The sequence below is a fragment of the Mangifera indica genome, chromosome 11 (assembly GCF_011075055.1).
Source record: "Mangifera indica cultivar Alphonso chromosome 11, CATAS_Mindica_2.1, whole genome shotgun sequence".
NCBI classification, from domain to species: Eukaryota; Viridiplantae; Streptophyta; class Magnoliopsida; order Sapindales; family Anacardiaceae; genus Mangifera; species Mangifera indica.
The window spans coordinates 9,258,887-9,275,890 of NC_058147.1; the positions used below are offsets into that span (position 1 = coordinate 9,258,887).

The window sequence follows — 17,004 nt, forward strand, 5'->3', positions numbered from 1 at the left end:
AATTCCATAATTTGATAAGGTGAAAAAAATATTAATGTATTATTAACATGGAGAATAATTTAAAAATACACAAAACAAATGCTTTAACATAAAATATGTTAGTTTAATGAAACACAAAACTAATTTATACTAATACCTTTATAAGTTTTTTTTTTTTAATTTCTAATCAAACACAATAATTATCTATACATATCATTTTTATTAAATATAGTAATAATTTATATCTCGTTATATATATTTTTTTAGGATAATCCTTCAATAATAATTCCTTCAACAAATTGCATGGATTGTTAACTTTTTTCTAGTAAATTCCCTAGTAGTTAACTTGAGTACAATGTTTTCAGAGCAATATTATACGTATTTAGTTTGAACATATAAATAAGTATATACTTATATATATCATTACTTTATTTTTAATTTAAAATTATCTAGTTATATAATAATATATATCTAATATATATTTATTTAAAATAAAGATATATAATTTTAATGATGTACCAATGTTATTATTCCATGAAAGATGGAAAGTGTCTTTCGGCCTAGGTAAGAACTTTAATATACAACCTTCGTATATGAAATCTATATGTGCAAATCTACTTTATAGGTAATTGTGGGGTCAAATGTGTTTTAAAGGCCAATAATTCTGCTTCTAAATCTCTTATCAAATGATCCGATAATAAATACTATACCATAAGGATTGATGCTATAAAATTTTAAAATATTTTGTGGGGTCAAATGTTTTTTGTAAAAACACTAGGACAGGAGAGATTTGTGTTAAACTTAGGGTGAAATTGACCAACAATTTCATCCATGCAAACATCATTTAATACTCGCAATTATAAACAATGTTTGAATCTTCTCTTCTGCTCTTATCGATTATATAGTCTCCCAAATATCATAAAAACAGACCCTCCCAAAAGAATGAAACACCCAAAGGCCAAAGTCTTCACCGTATTAAATTTCCACTAATTACTATTTATTACTGGCCTCCACGTGTGCCCTCTGATTCTGTGCCCCCACCACCCCCTCGCTATTCACTCTCAGACAAAAATCAGGTCTCGGATAAGCCTTCTTCCCAAATCTCGCCAGTTGCAGCCCCTCATGCAACTCAACGGAACTCTATTTCCCTTATAAATTCTCATCCAAATCCCACAAACTCAGTAACAATATTTCTCTTATCTTCTTCTCCTTCGCTTCATTTTCATAGAAAAAGACATGGAGGTTCAGCTTGAGAAACAGCTGCCACAGTCGCAGTCGTATAAAAAGATTGTAGCAGTGGCCTCAATTGCTGCTGGGGTCCAGTTCGGCTGGGCACTTCAGCTCTCTTTACTTACTCCCTACGTTCAGCTTCTGGGAATTCCTCACAAATGGGCTTCCCTTATTTGGCTCTGCGGCCCCGTCTCCGGGATGGTGGTGCAGCCTATTGTGGGGTTTCATAGTGATACATGCACCTCCCGTTTCGGCCGCCGCCGACCCTTCATTGTTGCAGGAGCTATTCTCGTCGGCATTGCTGTTGTCCTAATCGGCTTCGCAGCTGATTTTGGACACCTGTTTGGGGACTCTGTCTCCCGGCAGGTCAAACCCCGGGCTATCGCCATCTTCGTTCTCGGGTTCTGGATGCTAGATGTCGCCAACAACACCTTGCAGGGCCCCTGCCGGGCGTTTCTGGCGGATCTGTCCGGCAGCGATCATAAGAAAACTCGTGCCGCCAACAATTTTTACTCCTTCTTCATGGCGGTCGGTAATGTTCTTGGCTATGCGGCTGGCTCCTACACTCACCTCTACCACATGCTCCCGTTTACAAAAACAAAATCATGTGATACTTACTGCGCGAATCTAAAGACTTGTTTCATCCTCTCTATAACTCTCCTGTTTACGCTAACCACTGTGGCTCTCACTTATGTGCGGGAAAGTCCCTGGTCACCGGATAAAGCCGTCAACGAGGGCGGTGACAAGCTTGGAGAAGGGGGAGGGTCCTCAAAAGAGCCATTTTTAAAAGAAATTTTTGTTGCGTTAAAGGGCTTACAAAGACCCATGTGGATTCTACTTCTCGTCACGGCGCTCAACTGGATTGCATGGTTCCCGTTCTTGCTGTTCGACACAGACTGGATGGGGCGGGAGGTTTACGGCGGGAACGCCAATGGAAACGCGGAGGAGCTGAGACTGTACAATGCGGGCGTGCGCGCGGGAGCCTTGGGGCTGATGTTAAACGCCATCCTTCTGGGGCTGACGTCTCTCGGGGTTGAGTATTTGGCACGTGCAGTTGGTGGCGTGAAGAGGCTGTGGGGGATTGTCAATTTTTTGCTGGCGTTTTGTTTGGCCTTGACGCTTTTGATCACTAAACTGGCGGAGTCTAAGCGGCGGGAGATGGCTGCCAACGGTCATGTTTTGGCTCCAGAGGTGGGTGTGAAAGTTGGCGCTTTGGCTATCTTCACCGTGTTGGGGATCCCTCAAGCGGTAAGTTTCATGAGATTTTAAATCTTAAATTAAATTAAATTTATTGTTATTATTACCGTGGCTTTCTCCTAGAAAATGAATACTTTTTTGCTTTTATCTTATTTTTTATTTCATTGATATTTGTGATAAATTATAATTGGGTCTTTGACGCAGCATTTCCTCTTAATTAATTTTAAAAAAAATAAAGTTGAACCATAATTTGCTCTACTAATTTAATTAATTAATTTTAAAACAGAAAATACTATTTTTTGGCTCATTCTACTCATAAGCACTTGCATAATAAAGGCTAAAATTAATCTCTCTTTAGCAAATAAAATTAAATAATTTTGTCGCTCTCTTTGAAAAGTTCTCTTCTCTCTTAAGCTATTTGAATGTTCCCAAGTCGAAAGATTTGATTGGAAAATAATTGGGTTCTATTCGGTGCTTTCAATTCCTGTTTTTCTATTTTTACTTTGTACCACCTTTGTTTCTTATGATTATTTAAAGGCCATAGGACTATATCCTACCTAAGTTTACCTCCGTTCCAAGCCTTATGCTTGTTGAGTTTAAAAAACTTGAAATCTTATTCATAATATAATTGCTGTTAAAATTTTCTGTTAGAGATAACAGTAAAATCATCATTTTACTAATAATATTAAAAAAATATAAAATTCATTATATTTTCCTCTCTAAGTTTTAAAAATTAACTTTACCTCTACTAAAAGTTTTTTAATTTGAAAAGTCACATTTTCCCCTCATATTTTTTTTTTACCTCTCTGACCACCATCTTTAGTGCCGACGATCTCCCCTCTCTACCTTAAACTGTTGGTCGACACACGTAAACAAATCTAAAATGGATCACAAAATCTGGGTGAAGAGATTTTGGATCTCTTCGTCTTTGAAGGAATTTGGAATCTCTTTGTCTGAGACGAAGAGATCTAGAATCTCTTCATCAGAGATCGAGGAAGAGAGCTAGATCTTTTCGTCGGCGAAAAGATATGAAATTTCTTCACCCAAATCTGTTTATCAATGAGGAGACTTTGTTATCGTCATTTCCAAATTATCGGAGAAAGCGATTAAAGGGGAAGAAAAAAATTCTTAGGTTTTGAAGGGGAATGTGACCTTTTAAAGTTAAAAGCCTTTAGGAGGGGTAAAATATTAGTTTTTAAAACTGAAGAAGGAAAAATATAATAATTTTTTTTTAATATTATTAGTAAAATAACAATTTTATCCTTACTTCTAATAGAAAATTTTAATCCCAGTTGGTTAACATGTAAGATTTTGGGTTTTTCAAACCTTATGGTGTAACTTTGACAATGCAGCTAAACTTGGGGATAGTCTTTTGGCCTTATTTAAAATCAAATTTAATCAATCTAAATTATTATTAATGCTTTCTATGAGTACTTTTATGAGTCCAATGATATTTGCAACTATATCGTGTAAATAATCCAAATTAATCCTTTGTTTTGTTTTGTTTTTTTTTTTTTGAGCTATTAATGGTATAAGTTGACTTAATTTCTAATTACAGTTGAATATTGAAAACTCTTCTTCCAATTATGCAGATAACTTTCAGTGTTCCATTTGCTTTGGCATCCATATTCAGCAGATCTTCTGCTGCTGGTCAAGGTATAAAAATTTCTTCCACTTCCACCCATTTAAGAATTTGTTTCTAATTTATATTTACAACTTCCTACTAGTTTTCATTTGATGTTTTTTCCTATTTACAGGGCTTTCCTTGGGAGTTCTTAACTTGGCCATAGTTATTCCACAGGTATATATGTTTTCCTGTAGAGTTTGATTCGACCCATTTAATTAACATCTCTAATTCTTGCAAAATTGCTCATGGATTATTGGGTCTTACAGATGGTGGTATCTTTAGTTGGAGGACCCTTTGATGATCTTTTCGGAGGTGGCAACATGCCTGCTTTTATAGCCGGCGCTGTCTCCGCCGCAGCAAGCGGCATCTTTGCACTGTCCTTGCTGCCATCGCCGCCGCCCGATCATTCAGCAGATAAATCTCCAGTGGTTGGATTCCATTAATTTATGTGGGATCCATTGTTAGTTGAAGCTTGAAAGCTTTTGTTTTAGGTAAGTGTAATGCAAATTAGTTGTAGCGTAGAGACATGCGGCATCTTCAAGTGCAAATAAGCTAACCATAAAACTGTGTCTTCGTAGACAAACTCCGGTCTTCAGTGCAGGCATGGCTAGCCTTTTTGATTGAATCACGTATGTTATGTTTATCCGTTTATCTGTTTGATTACGGTGTATGTACAAATGTGATATCATCACATTTTTTTTAATAATATAGACATTATCAGTAATTTTCATCACTTGTACATGAACATAACAAAAACTCAGTGCAGATTAATTCACATGCAAACAGAAGAAATGGAAATCAAATTGGAAGGGGAAGAAAAAATATCTTCCATGGAAATGGAGTGATACAAGGCAATTTCCAATTTGTATTCTTGTATTCTTCACTGGGTTAGATTATCTACTTTTACTATACTTTCAAAATCAAAGTAGATTTGATCATCTAAAACAATGATGACAGCAACGAAAAATTGAAATCAGGGGAAGAAGAATGGGTTTGTGCGCTTGCGATAAATGCCTATTCTTTGGCTTTGAAGATTAACCAATGATAAAACAAAAAGGAGACTGTACTAACAGTCAAGTTTACAAATAAAAAACATGTTAAACACATATTGCATTCAACTTATGCTTGTTTGAATGAAAACCAACTAAAGATAATTAGAAAAAATGTACCTGGAAAACATGACTCATATGCTTATAAGGCTTTATTTAAACCGGCAATGCTTGCCGGTTTTTCTGGCCAAACAAACAAAAAGGAAACTAAGGCTAATAGCTATGCAAGAGGAAAAGAGCAGGATCTAAGACTAATTTTCGAGAATGATACAGCATTGTTAATTTATTGCCCATTGGCAAACAATTACAGATTTGAAGCGTATGAGCCATTGCGACTTTGTGTGGAAACATTGTTAATCCTCTTTACAGGCTTGATAATTCTAAGATTGCCCTGGTGGTTAATTAAAGTCTATAAATTGGATCATTGCCATTTAGAATAAAGAGTTCCCAGCAACCAATGCTGTTGCAGAGCTTTTGGTTGATACAAATCTCTCTTTATAATAAATTCTTACCCTATGTGAGACTGAGCCGAAGATCCATATTAGTATCACCATCTTTTAACCTCTTTAGTATTACATATTTAAATCAAGACCACAAACAGCCAAAAGTTATTATTTTCAACCTTTAAAATCGTCTTTTCAAAATCCTATAACACCTATTCTACTCTTAAGCTTCCTTTTAAATGACAAAACTCTAACTTAAAAATACCCACCACCAAACTATTCTAGTGACACATATATCCAAGCTACATAGCAGCAACCAGATTAATTCATCTTTGTCCAGCCTAATTCTGTTTACAAAGTGTTAAGCCAAGAAGATCTCAACGTGTGCCCATCAAGAACCCAAGGTTTATGATATATGGTTACAATTGTGCATGTAACATGCATGGTGTACGTGGGACGTGAAAAGAGAAGTGTAGGAGCCATGCAAAAAGTCGAGGATTTGATGGAATAATTGCATAATCTCAAGAAGACTTCTTCCACTATTAGTAGAGGAATGAGTCCAGTTCTGTTAGTTTGTTGTTTAAATAAGTGTCAGCTATTTAGTTTCTTACCGTTGTTAGAGTCCTAATTTAAAGTAATTATTGTAGTAAGTTTAGGAAGAGTTAGTTATCTCTTATGTATTTAAACTCAAGAGTTATGCAGTAATAAAACAAGTTCATTCTACAAAAAATTATTGTGGTCTGTTCTCACCATAAGTAGAATCCTGTTTACATAAAAATTATAGTAGCTTTGATTGTGACCTATTATTGGTATCAGAGCTACAACGCAATGACAACCAATAAGGAAAGAATTGAAAATCTTTAAGCAGGGCTAGGAGGACTTCAAGATAGTATGAGTCGGATGGAGCTTGGGATTATTGACAAGTTTCACCAAATAGAGAACACCCTTACTAAACTAATGGAAGCTATGCTTTCAACTAAAGAAGGGTCCAACAGCAACACTAACGACCATAATGGTCAGACACGCAACAACAGAGAATAAATTAGGGAAAATACAGAAGGGGGGAGACCTCTGTTCTCAACCAAACTAGCTAGACTTGACTTTCCAAGATACTAGGGAGATGACCCTACTAAATGGCTCAGCAAAGTGGATCAGTTCTTTGTGTTCCAAGGCACCATTCATGCTCAAAAGATGTCATTAGCATCGTTCCATCTTGAAGGTGAAGCAAACCAATGGTGGCAATGGCTTCGGCGAGCTTACAAAGAAGAAAAAAAGGAAGTCACGTGTGCAGTTTTTAAGGAAGAACTATGGGCTCGATTCGGACCAACAGAGTGTGAGGACTTTGATGAAGCTTTATCAAGAGTAAAACAGGTAAGTTCTTAACGAGACTATCAAAAAGAATTTGAGAAGCTAGGGAACCATCTGCACGGATGGACACAAAAGGCATTGATAGGAACATTTATAAGGGGTCTTAAATCGAAAATTGTGGAAGGTATTTGAATGTTCAAACCGAAGTCATTGAAAGAAACGATAAGCCTAACACAGATGCGGGATGAACGACTAACTCGCCAACAGAAATTTACAAGGTCGCCACACTCTAATTGCACCTAAGTTAACTTTGTTTTGCTAACAAAAGTTAATCCAACCTCACCTATGAAACGTCTTTCTTGGGATGAGATGCAACAACGATGAACTCAAGGCCTCTGTTTCAATTGTAATGAAAAATTTACTCCAGGTCATAAGTGTTGCAAACCTTAGCTTTTGTTGTTGGAAGAAGACTCTAATTCAAGCAATGGAGATGACGGAGGCGAGACCATAGCCAAGATACAAGATAAACCTGAAATATTGCTGTATGCACTCACCAGGTGGTCAACTTCACGAACCATGAGAGTCATGACCAAAGTTGGGAATCATGAAATGGTTGTCCTTATTGATAGCAGATCCACTCGTAATTTTATTAGTGAAAAAATGGCTATGTGGTTGTAACTTCCAGTAGTACCAACTCAACCATTCACTGTGACAGTGGCTAATAGGGCTCCATTAAAATGTCAAGGGAGGTTTGAAAATGTCCATTTGTTGCTCCAAGGTATTCCTTTCTTCTTTACACTTTACTCCTTGCCAATAATAGGTTAGACTTAGTGTTAGGAGTTCAATGGTTTGAGCAATTAGGCTCAGTGGAGTGTAATTGGATAAAATGGCTATGCAATTCCAATGGAATAATCAAACTCAAAAACTATAAGGAATAGATGTTCAGCCCATCCAGTCCACATCTATGAAAACTTTTTCAAAGGAATTGCACCAAGGAAATTCAATGTTTACTATTTGCTTACTAACTGAAGCAAAGATGCCACAAAATGATATTTATCCGGATATGCAGTCATAATTGGACACCTTTGCAAACATTTTCCAGGAACCAAACCAAATTCCTTCAATAAGGGAAATTGACCACCACATTACGCTCAAAGAAGGAACCGAGCCCATCAATGTGAGACCCTACAGGTAGGGCTGGATTCGAGGCGAGCTTTTTCGGGCTCGAAACGAGCTTAGCTCGAACGAGCCCGAAACGAGCTTGTTTTAAGCAAACGCGAACACGAACCCGAACAGAGCCAAAAATCAAGAAACGAACGTGAGCCCGAACCCGAACAGAGGAATGCTCGGCTCGGCTGGCTCGACGAGCCGAGTTGAGCTCGTTATTAATATTGTTCGTTGGAGGCTGGCGGTATTATATATGGCTTCTTCTGCGTTGACTTTTTATTTTGCAGCAGTTATATAAAAAGTTTGCTTTGCTTTACTGGCTTCTATTCTATTAAAATAAAAAACGCTGCCGTTTGGAAATTGGAAGCAATTAAAGAAACTAAAGCAACAAACCTAATATTTTTTCTGTTGTTCTTTATTCTTTTTTGCCGAAAATATTAGTTGAAACTAAAATACGTCGACAAGGTTTTCCATTCCACCTTTCTTCTCTGCTGTTCAGCCGCCGATAAGGTTTTCCACCTTTCTTCTTTGCTGCTCTTCTCTGCTATTCAGCTGCCGACAAGGTTTTCCACCTTTCTTCTCTACTGTTCAGCCGCCGACAAGGTTTTCCACCTTTCTTCTCTACTGCTCTGTTTAATTATTTATCAAACAAGAGTAATTTACATCCTGATGTGTCTTGGAAAACGGGTTAGGCTTGCCAGATTTCGAGCCGGCTCTAAGTCATATAATTATTTTATTATTCCTTAAAAATGCATAACGATAATAAGTTATATTTTTTTATTGATTTTTTAAAGTTTTATTTATATAAATTAATGGCTTAGGAATGAATTGGAGATGAATTTATGAAAGGCATATTAACTGGAGAGTAATTTACGGAAGCACATATAAACCTTGGGAATTTGATTTTTTCTTTTTTTTACATTTGGGTTGTTAGTAATATATATATATATATATATATACACACACACACACACACACCAAAAACAAAATGTAATTGATCTTATTCACTTTACACTTCTATATTCACTTTACAGCAGGGATTAAATGAAGTTTATTGTTCAACATGCCAAATTCCTTGCAAATTTAATTTATTTTAGCTTAATTGAACTTCTTATGGTACTCATTATATTATTCATTGTGATATAATTGTTTTTGCTATTAAATTATCTATGTCTTGAATGTAAATGCACCAAAAAAATATTAGTCGAGGTTCCTCTTATTTATCAACTGCAACTGGAAAGAAACGTTCCCATTCATCAAGGTCGGTAAAAAGGAAGGGAATAACAATTCAGGGATCTCATTTGTGTGATTCTGTTGAGAATGCAGAAGTAGAAACTACATTTATAGAAGATTATGAAAAGTCTAAAGAAGATGTTGGTGAGCGGGAAGATATAATGTCTGAAGGAAAATCTAGCTCACCTAGTCCTCCAGTTATCCCGTCTAGCAAGAAAAAAAAGACCTCTGTTGTTTGGGAGTGTTTTCCTGAAGACATGATTATAATGGTAGGGGATGTACGATTTGTTGTATGTAAGTTCTGTAATAAAAGGTTAAAACTACAGAAAACACATTCAACAACACACCTTTGTCGTCATATGAGACAATGTGTCAAGCGAAAAAAGGCAATGGGGAAACAGAGTTATTCGAAGGGACAAATGTTGTTGAACTTTCAACCAATAGAAGAAAATTGCCCAGGCCTCCTCACTCCACCCATTATGAGATCGAACGCAAAGTATAATCACGATATGGTATGTTTTAAATATTTAAGTAACTTGTTTGGTTATTTTCTATCGATTTCATCCTAATTTTTGTTAAAATAATTAACTATTATCGTGATTCAATATGCAGATCCGTGAGGCATTAGCTCACATGATTCTGATTGATGAATTGCCATTCTCCTTTGTTGAACATATTGGCTTCAATTATTTTTGTAGTATTCTACAACCATTAATGAGAGAATAGGCAGAAAACAAGTAAAATCTGACTGTGATCGAGTTGTACAAGCTGAAGCCAAACAATTGAAAATTTTTTTTAAAGAGTTAAGAAAGATAAGTGTGACAACTGATTTATGGAAGTCAGATGCACAAAACATTGAATATATGGTTATAACCGCACATTGGGTGGATCAAGAATGGATATTAAATAAACGCATAATCAGCTTTGTCCATGTGCCTCTTCCAAGAAATGGGGAAACTATTACACAGGCTTTGTACAATTGCTTCTAAGATTGGGGTATTCAGAATAAGGTAAGGTGAAATTTGTTTATTTTGCTTATCAATGAAAAATGACAACACTTAAATTTATATGTGTCTTGATGCTATGTTAACAGGTGTTCACTATCACTGTAGACAATGCATCAATGAATGACAAGTGTATCAAATCATTGAAGAAAGATTTTAAGATGGATAGATCTCTAGTTTCTGGGGGAAATTTATTTCACATTAGATGCACGACTCATATCATTAATCTTCTTGTTCAAGATGGTATTAATGAAATTAAGGATATTATTGATAAAGTAAGGGATAGTGTGAAATATGTACGTGCAAGTGAGGTTAGACAACGAGACTTTGCAAGCACTGCTAAAATTTGTGGGATTAAAGAAAGGAAATTGGTCTTGGATTGTCCCACTAGATGGAATAGCACATATAATATGTTGAATGTGACATTGATTTTTCGAGAAGTATGGCCGCGATACGGAGCTAAAGATGGAAACTATTTGCAGTATTTACCAAATGAGATTGAATGCAAAAAATTGGCTAGAGTTTGTGACTTTTTAAGAGTTTTTAATAATGTAAGTAAGATTGTATCAGGAACTGACTATCCAACAACTAACTTGTATTTCATGGAGGTTTTCAAAGTAAAAAAGTTGTTAAAGGATAGAGAATTTGATCCTGTTGTGGCCTCAATGGTTAAATTGATGATGGTAAAGTTTGACAAATATTGGGGAGAGGTTAACCTACTCATGGCAGTCGCAATCGTTATGGATCCGAGGTAATTATCTTGATTATTAGTATATTGTTATTACTAGTGATCTAAGTAAATTTTTTGTTATTGTGGGTATAAATTAGAGTTTATAAAGTTTGCTTATCCCGTTTTATATGGGGAATATGATGCGGAGATTGAGCTTGACAACCTACGCCATACATTGAAAGAGTTATATCATGAGTATGTGGAACTTTTATCAATAGACAACCCATCCCTCGCCCCTATATCACATATGCAATCATCTACTTCAGGTATATAATTTCATTATACATTAATATTAATTGTTATATCATAATTCTTAAAGTTTTAAATTAATTTATAGTCACATGTTTTTAATAAAAAAATATTGTAGGAATACATTCCAGTTCCATATCTTCACATGGAATGATAGATGATTCTGATATTGTATTGCAATGGCAAGCACACCGTAAGAAAAGTCAAGCTGAAGCTGCCGAAAAGTCAGAGTTGACAATGTACCTCGAATCCGGTGTCTTTGAGTTTGAGACATCAGAGGGTGCAGAGACAAAAAAATTTAATGTACTTCATTGGTGGTCTGTTAATCAAACCAAGTTTCTAATCTTGTCACATATGATGGCTGAGATTCTTGCAGTTTCGATCTCTACTGTTGCTTCAGAAAGTGCTTTTAGTGTTGGGGGTAGAGTGATTGACTCGTATAGGGCATTTCTAACACCAAAAACTGTAAGTATGCTTATGTGTGGAGGTGATTGGATTCGAGCCAAACATCGAGTGAAAAAATCAATACAGGTATAACTTTAACTTCATATACTTATTTATTTATGATTTTTACAATCGATTTAATAAACCATGTCATGTGCTTTCTTGAAGATTGAGGACGAAGAGACTGAGATTGGAATATTGCTAGACATTTAAACAGTCACGTATCAGAGGTAATGCAATGTTCTCATACAAATAAGAACAAATTATGTTCATATATGTCTCATGATTAAAAATATGTAATTGCTTTTACATGTTATTTGTATGAGAACTCAAGTAATGTTACTAGAACGTGATGTGTTCTGGTAGTATTTCCCGTATACTGTTGCTTGAAGCGATTTTCTTTTAGGCTTACTGAAGTAATATATTGTTTTTTTTTTTTCAAGAATCAAGGTTGTTTCGGAAAATTCCCATTTGACTCACATATATGTGTACTTAGCATATATATATATGTCTTTCATTTTCTTATTTTTTATTGTTGCCATTTGCTTCCAAGCATGTCGTATAACATCAATAATGATTTGAAACATTTATGTCTGCTATATCTTCCTCTATATGGGTTAATATTACAGTCATTCTAATATTAAATTTTATTTTTTCAAGCTTTTGTGTTCAAATTTACATTCCAATCTCTTTTGCTGCCATATATAAATGGAGATATATGTATTGTAGTTGGAGAGCAGCAACTTGGTCAAGCTGAAAAAGGAGATTGCAGAGAAAAGTCAGTAGCTGAGGTAGGAGTTGGTCTGTGTATTGATTAGTGGTTGTAATGAGCATACTGAAACTTAACCCCATCTATGTATGTGAAATTACAAAAATGTATTTATTATGAAATTACTTCTATGGCTGTCTAATCCTTTCTATTTTTCTGTTTCACTGAAAATATTTGCTCCTATGAGAAATTTATATGTATTTTAACTGCTGACGAGCCTAAAATACGAGCCCAAACCCGAGTTGAGCGAACCCGAGCTATTAGAGACGAGCCCGAGTTAGATACAAGCCGAGCTCGAACACTTAAATTATAAAACGAGCTGAACACGAACATAAGTTTTGACGAGCTCGGCGAGCCCGAAGCGAGCCAAAAATCGAGTTGATTAAAAACGAGCTGAAAACGAGCTAAACAGTGTTCGGGCTTGGCTCGGCTCGTATCCACCCCTACCTACAGGTATGCCTATTTTCAAAAAGCTGAAATTGAAAAACAAGTTCATGACATGTTAAAATTAGGGCTCATTAGATCGAGTACTAGTGCATTCTCATCTCTTGTTCTATTGGTTAAAAAGAAAGATGACACATGACGCTTTTGCACTGACTATAGAGCCCTTAACACTATGACCATTAAAGATCGATTTCTAATTCTTATGGTTGATGGCATGCTAGATGAATTTCATGGGGCAACCTTCTTTACTAAATTAGATTTAAGAGTTGGTTACCATCAGGTATGAGTACATCCAACTGGTATTCATAAAACTGCATTTTGTACTCATAATGGTCATTATGAATATTTAGTCATGCCTTTCGATTTATGTAACACCCCATCTACTTATCAATCCATTATGAATTCCTTCTTTCGCCTTTACCTTTGCAAGTTTGTGTTAGTTTTTTTTTAATGATATTTTGATTTATAACCTTAATTGGATCGTGCATCTTGAACATGTTCGTAAGGCTTTTGAAATATTACAACAACATAAATTTTTTGTCAAATTCAGCAAATGTGTATTTGGCCAACATGAATTGGAATATTTGGGTCATATTATTACTCCGCAAGGAGTAAAGATGGATCAAAAGAAAATTAAAGATATATTAAATTGGCCTAAGCCTAATAATATTTCTGAATTACGTGGATTCTTAGGCTTTACAGGTTACTACAAGAAGTTTGTTCGCAATTATGGAATCTTGGCTGGGCCACTCACCAACTTGTAAAAAAAGGGATAATTTAGTTGGAATGATGAAATAGAAACTGCCTTTGAAGATCTTAAGCAAACCATGACTATCACTCTAACATTTGCCATGCCTAACTTTAATGAACCTTTCATTATTGAATCTGATGCCTTTGGTGATGGGATTGGTGCAATTTTGACTCAACAAGGCAACCCAATAGCTTTCATGAGCCGCTCATTAAGACTGTCCAAAAGATCATGGTCAACATATGCTAGAGAGATGCTAGCGATTGTCCAAGCTATCCAGACTTAGATACCATACTTAATTGGTCGAAAATTCTTTATTCAAATAGACCAACGCAACCTCAAATATTTTTTGGAGCAATGCATAGTCACTCCGGAGCAACAAAAATAAGTGTCAAAGCTACTTGGATATGATTATGAAATAATCTACAAGCCTAGTAAAGAGAATTCAACCGTATATGCACTTTCATGTGTAATAGGCAACCCTTATATTAATACTATATTTGTCTCACAAGCTCAAATTTGGGATGAAATTAAAGAAACAGTTGTTAACCATCCATACATACAAAAAATTGGCAAGTTGGCAATTGAGAAGCCAAGAGCTCCATATACATGGTGAAACGGACTAGTATGCTATAAGAACCAAGTCGTGGTCCCTCCCAATTCCCATCTCATTAAGCTACTTTTGCAAGAATTCCATGACTCATAAATTGGTATACATTCATGCATTCTGAGAACTTACAAACAGCTAGCACAACAGTTTTATTGGCCATCGATGCATCGAGTAGTGCAAGAATATGTCTCTTCTTGTGATGTATGCCAACGAGCTAATTAGAAACACTTTCACCAGCTGGCCTCTTGCAACCATTGCCAATTCCATGTCAAGTATGGATGACAACATAATGGACTTCATTGAAAGCCTTCCACAATCCAATGACAAGAACACAATTCTTGTTGCAGTGGATCACCTCAGTAAGTCAGCTCATTTTCTTGCTTTAGCTCATCCATTCACTGTAAAAATAGTGACTAAAAAATTTGTAGATGTGGTAGTGAAATTACATAGAATGCCAAGAACTATCATTAGTAATTGGGACCCAATCTTTATTAGTTATTTTTGGCACGAATTTTTCAAGATGTCAAACACACATTTGAAAATGAGTTTTGCATACCATCCATAAATGGATGGTCAATTCGAAGTCATCAACAGATGCCTTGAACAATACCTTCCATGTTTTGCTCATCAACAACCCCAAAAATAGAGCTCCTTGCTTTCATGGGCTGAATTTTGGTACAACACAACTTATCATGCGTCAATAGGGATGACACCTTTTCAAGCATTATATGGGTGGTTACCTCCAACAATTCCACACTATCAAATAGGCATGTCTCTAGTGCACAAAATAGACCAGCAACTTGCCTCCAGGGATGAAATACTACGCTAACTCAAAGCCAATCTTAGTACAACTAATAATCATATGCAATAACTTGCCAATTCCAAAAGATGAGATATGGATTTCCAAGAGGGTGATTGAGTTTTCCTTAAACTTCATCCTTACCACCAACAAATAATCTTTACACGAGCATATCAAAAATTGGCAAGCCGCTTTTACGATCCCTACTAGGTTGAGAAAAAGATTGGCAAAGTGGCATATAAACTCAAGCTTCCAGGAGGATCTCGTATTCATCCCGTCTTTCATGTTTCATTACTCAAAAAGAAAGTCGGCAACACCAATATATCCATTCTTGACTTACCACCTGTTGCTGAAGGTGAAATTATCATAGAACTCAAAAGCATCTTGAACACACAATGGATAAAAAAAGGATCACAATTTGTTGAAGAAAGTCTTGTGAAATGGAAACACCTTCCAATCGACGATGTTACTTAGGAATCTACTCAAGAGCTAAGAGACAAATTCATAAACTTGAACCTTGAGGACAAGGTTCCACTAGAAGAGGAAGGTAATGTTAAGCCAAGAAGATCTCAACGTGTGCCCATCAAGAACCTAAGGTTTATGATATAAGGTTACAATTGTGCATGTAACATGTATGGTGTACATGGGTCATGAAAAGAGAAGTGCAAGAGCCATGCAAGGAGCCGTTGAGGATTTGATGGAATAATTACATAATCTCAAGAAGACTTTTTTCACTATTAGTAAAGGAATGAGTCCAATTCTATTAGTTTGTTATTTAAAGAAGTGTCAACTATTTAGTTGTGTACCGTTGTTAGAGTCCTAATTTAAAGTAATTTTTGTAGTAAGTATAGGAAAAGTTAGTTATTTCTTATGTATTTAAACTCAAGAGTTATGCAATAATAAAACAAGTTCATTCTGCAACAAATTATTGTGGTCTGTTCTCATCATAAGTAGAATCCTGTTTACATAAAAATTACAGTAGCTTTGATTGAGACCTATTACAAAGCTATGCAGCGCTATGTATGCCTAGGTTAGTGCCATTTTTTAGACGCCTTGTGTGTAATGCCTAGATTAGTGCTATTGCATGTTTGATGTGTCTTGTATAGAGAGGCCATTTATTAATGAATTTAGCACTGCAGTTTGTACTTCCTCTTCTCTTGTTATCTACTTTAACTTTTATTAGTCCTTAAATAAAAACGTTTTTATGTATCATAGAGACAAAGATGATGTTAAGAAGATCGAAAAAGGAATCTATCATTATTCAACTCATTAGATGAGAGTTAGGGTTAGCTTTTCTCAAGAAAAATTAATTTTTATGAAGTGTTAAAAATATTCTTCAACAAAGAAAAAAGCTTTCTTTACAGCCAAAACGATGCAGTGATAACAGTAAAGACGGTAATAGCATAATGATATGGTGACATACATGTATTTGTTTAATCACAAAATTTATGTTTGTTATATGTACTAATACAACATTTTGTTTGATATATGACACCTACATATACACATTCATACTTAATACATATTGTCATATAAATAATAAGGCCAAAAAAGCTATTTCTCACCAAAGGTTTGATACAAATTCAACTTTTCACTCGTTAATTATTAAAAATTCAAATACTCATATGTCTGTTAAATTTCAATATTATTATTACAAGTAAAATTATCATTTATTAAAATATTTAAAAAAACTAAAAATTTATCACATCTTTCCCCTCTAAAGTTTAAAAATCTAGCAAAATTTCCCTCACCTAAGATTTGAAAAAATCAACATTTTGCTATAGGAATTTGTCAACCACCACTGTTAGTGGTTGGAGACGGTGATGATAATATTTTCCCTCCCACCCAACTTTTCTCTCACTCTAGCTCCATTTCTGGTTTTCATTGACCAAGAAAATCGATCGACGAAGATCTTTCTTCTTCTCCAGCTTTCATTTGTTAAGCTTAGTTGGGAACGAAATAGGATTGATAGAG

The 17,004-nt window shown here is 35.3% G+C and overlaps 1 protein-coding gene across 2 annotated transcripts; it reads left to right on the forward strand.

Moving 5' to 3' along the window:
• The first annotated feature begins 1,076 nt into the window (after positions 1 to 1,076).
• Positions 1,077 to 4,757, forward strand: LOC123228586 (sucrose transport protein SUC2-like). Of its 2 annotated transcripts, XM_044653995.1 has the most exons (5): positions 1,077 to 2,457; positions 3,999 to 4,062; positions 4,164 to 4,207; positions 4,300 to 4,524; positions 4,612 to 4,757. In XM_044653995.1, the coding sequence occupies exons 1-4, from the start codon at positions 1,216 to 1,218 to the stop codon at positions 4,474 to 4,476; spliced, it is 1,527 nt and encodes a 508-aa protein (XP_044509930.1). In that variant the 5' UTR covers positions 1,077 to 1,215; the 3' UTR covers positions 4,477 to 4,524; positions 4,612 to 4,757. The 2 variants fall into 2 exon arrangements, with proteins under 2 accessions (XP_044509930.1, XP_044509929.1); XM_044653994.1 differs by having other exon boundaries at positions 4,300 to 4,757.
• The last annotated feature ends 12,247 nt before the right edge of the window (positions 4,758 to 17,004 follow it).

Coding starts and splice junctions, on each gene's coding strand:
- LOC123228586 (XM_044653994.1), top strand. CDS start 1,216: ATGGAGGTTCAGCTTGAGAAACAGCTGCCACAGTCGCAGTCGTATAAA. Junction 2,458..3,998: donor TGTTGGGGATCCCTCAAGCG/GTAAGTTTCATG, acceptor CCAATTATGCAG/ATAACTTTCAGTGTTCCATT. Junction 4,208..4,299: donor TGGCCATAGTTATTCCACAG/GTATATATGTTT, acceptor TGGGTCTTACAG/ATGGTGGTATCTTTAGTTGG.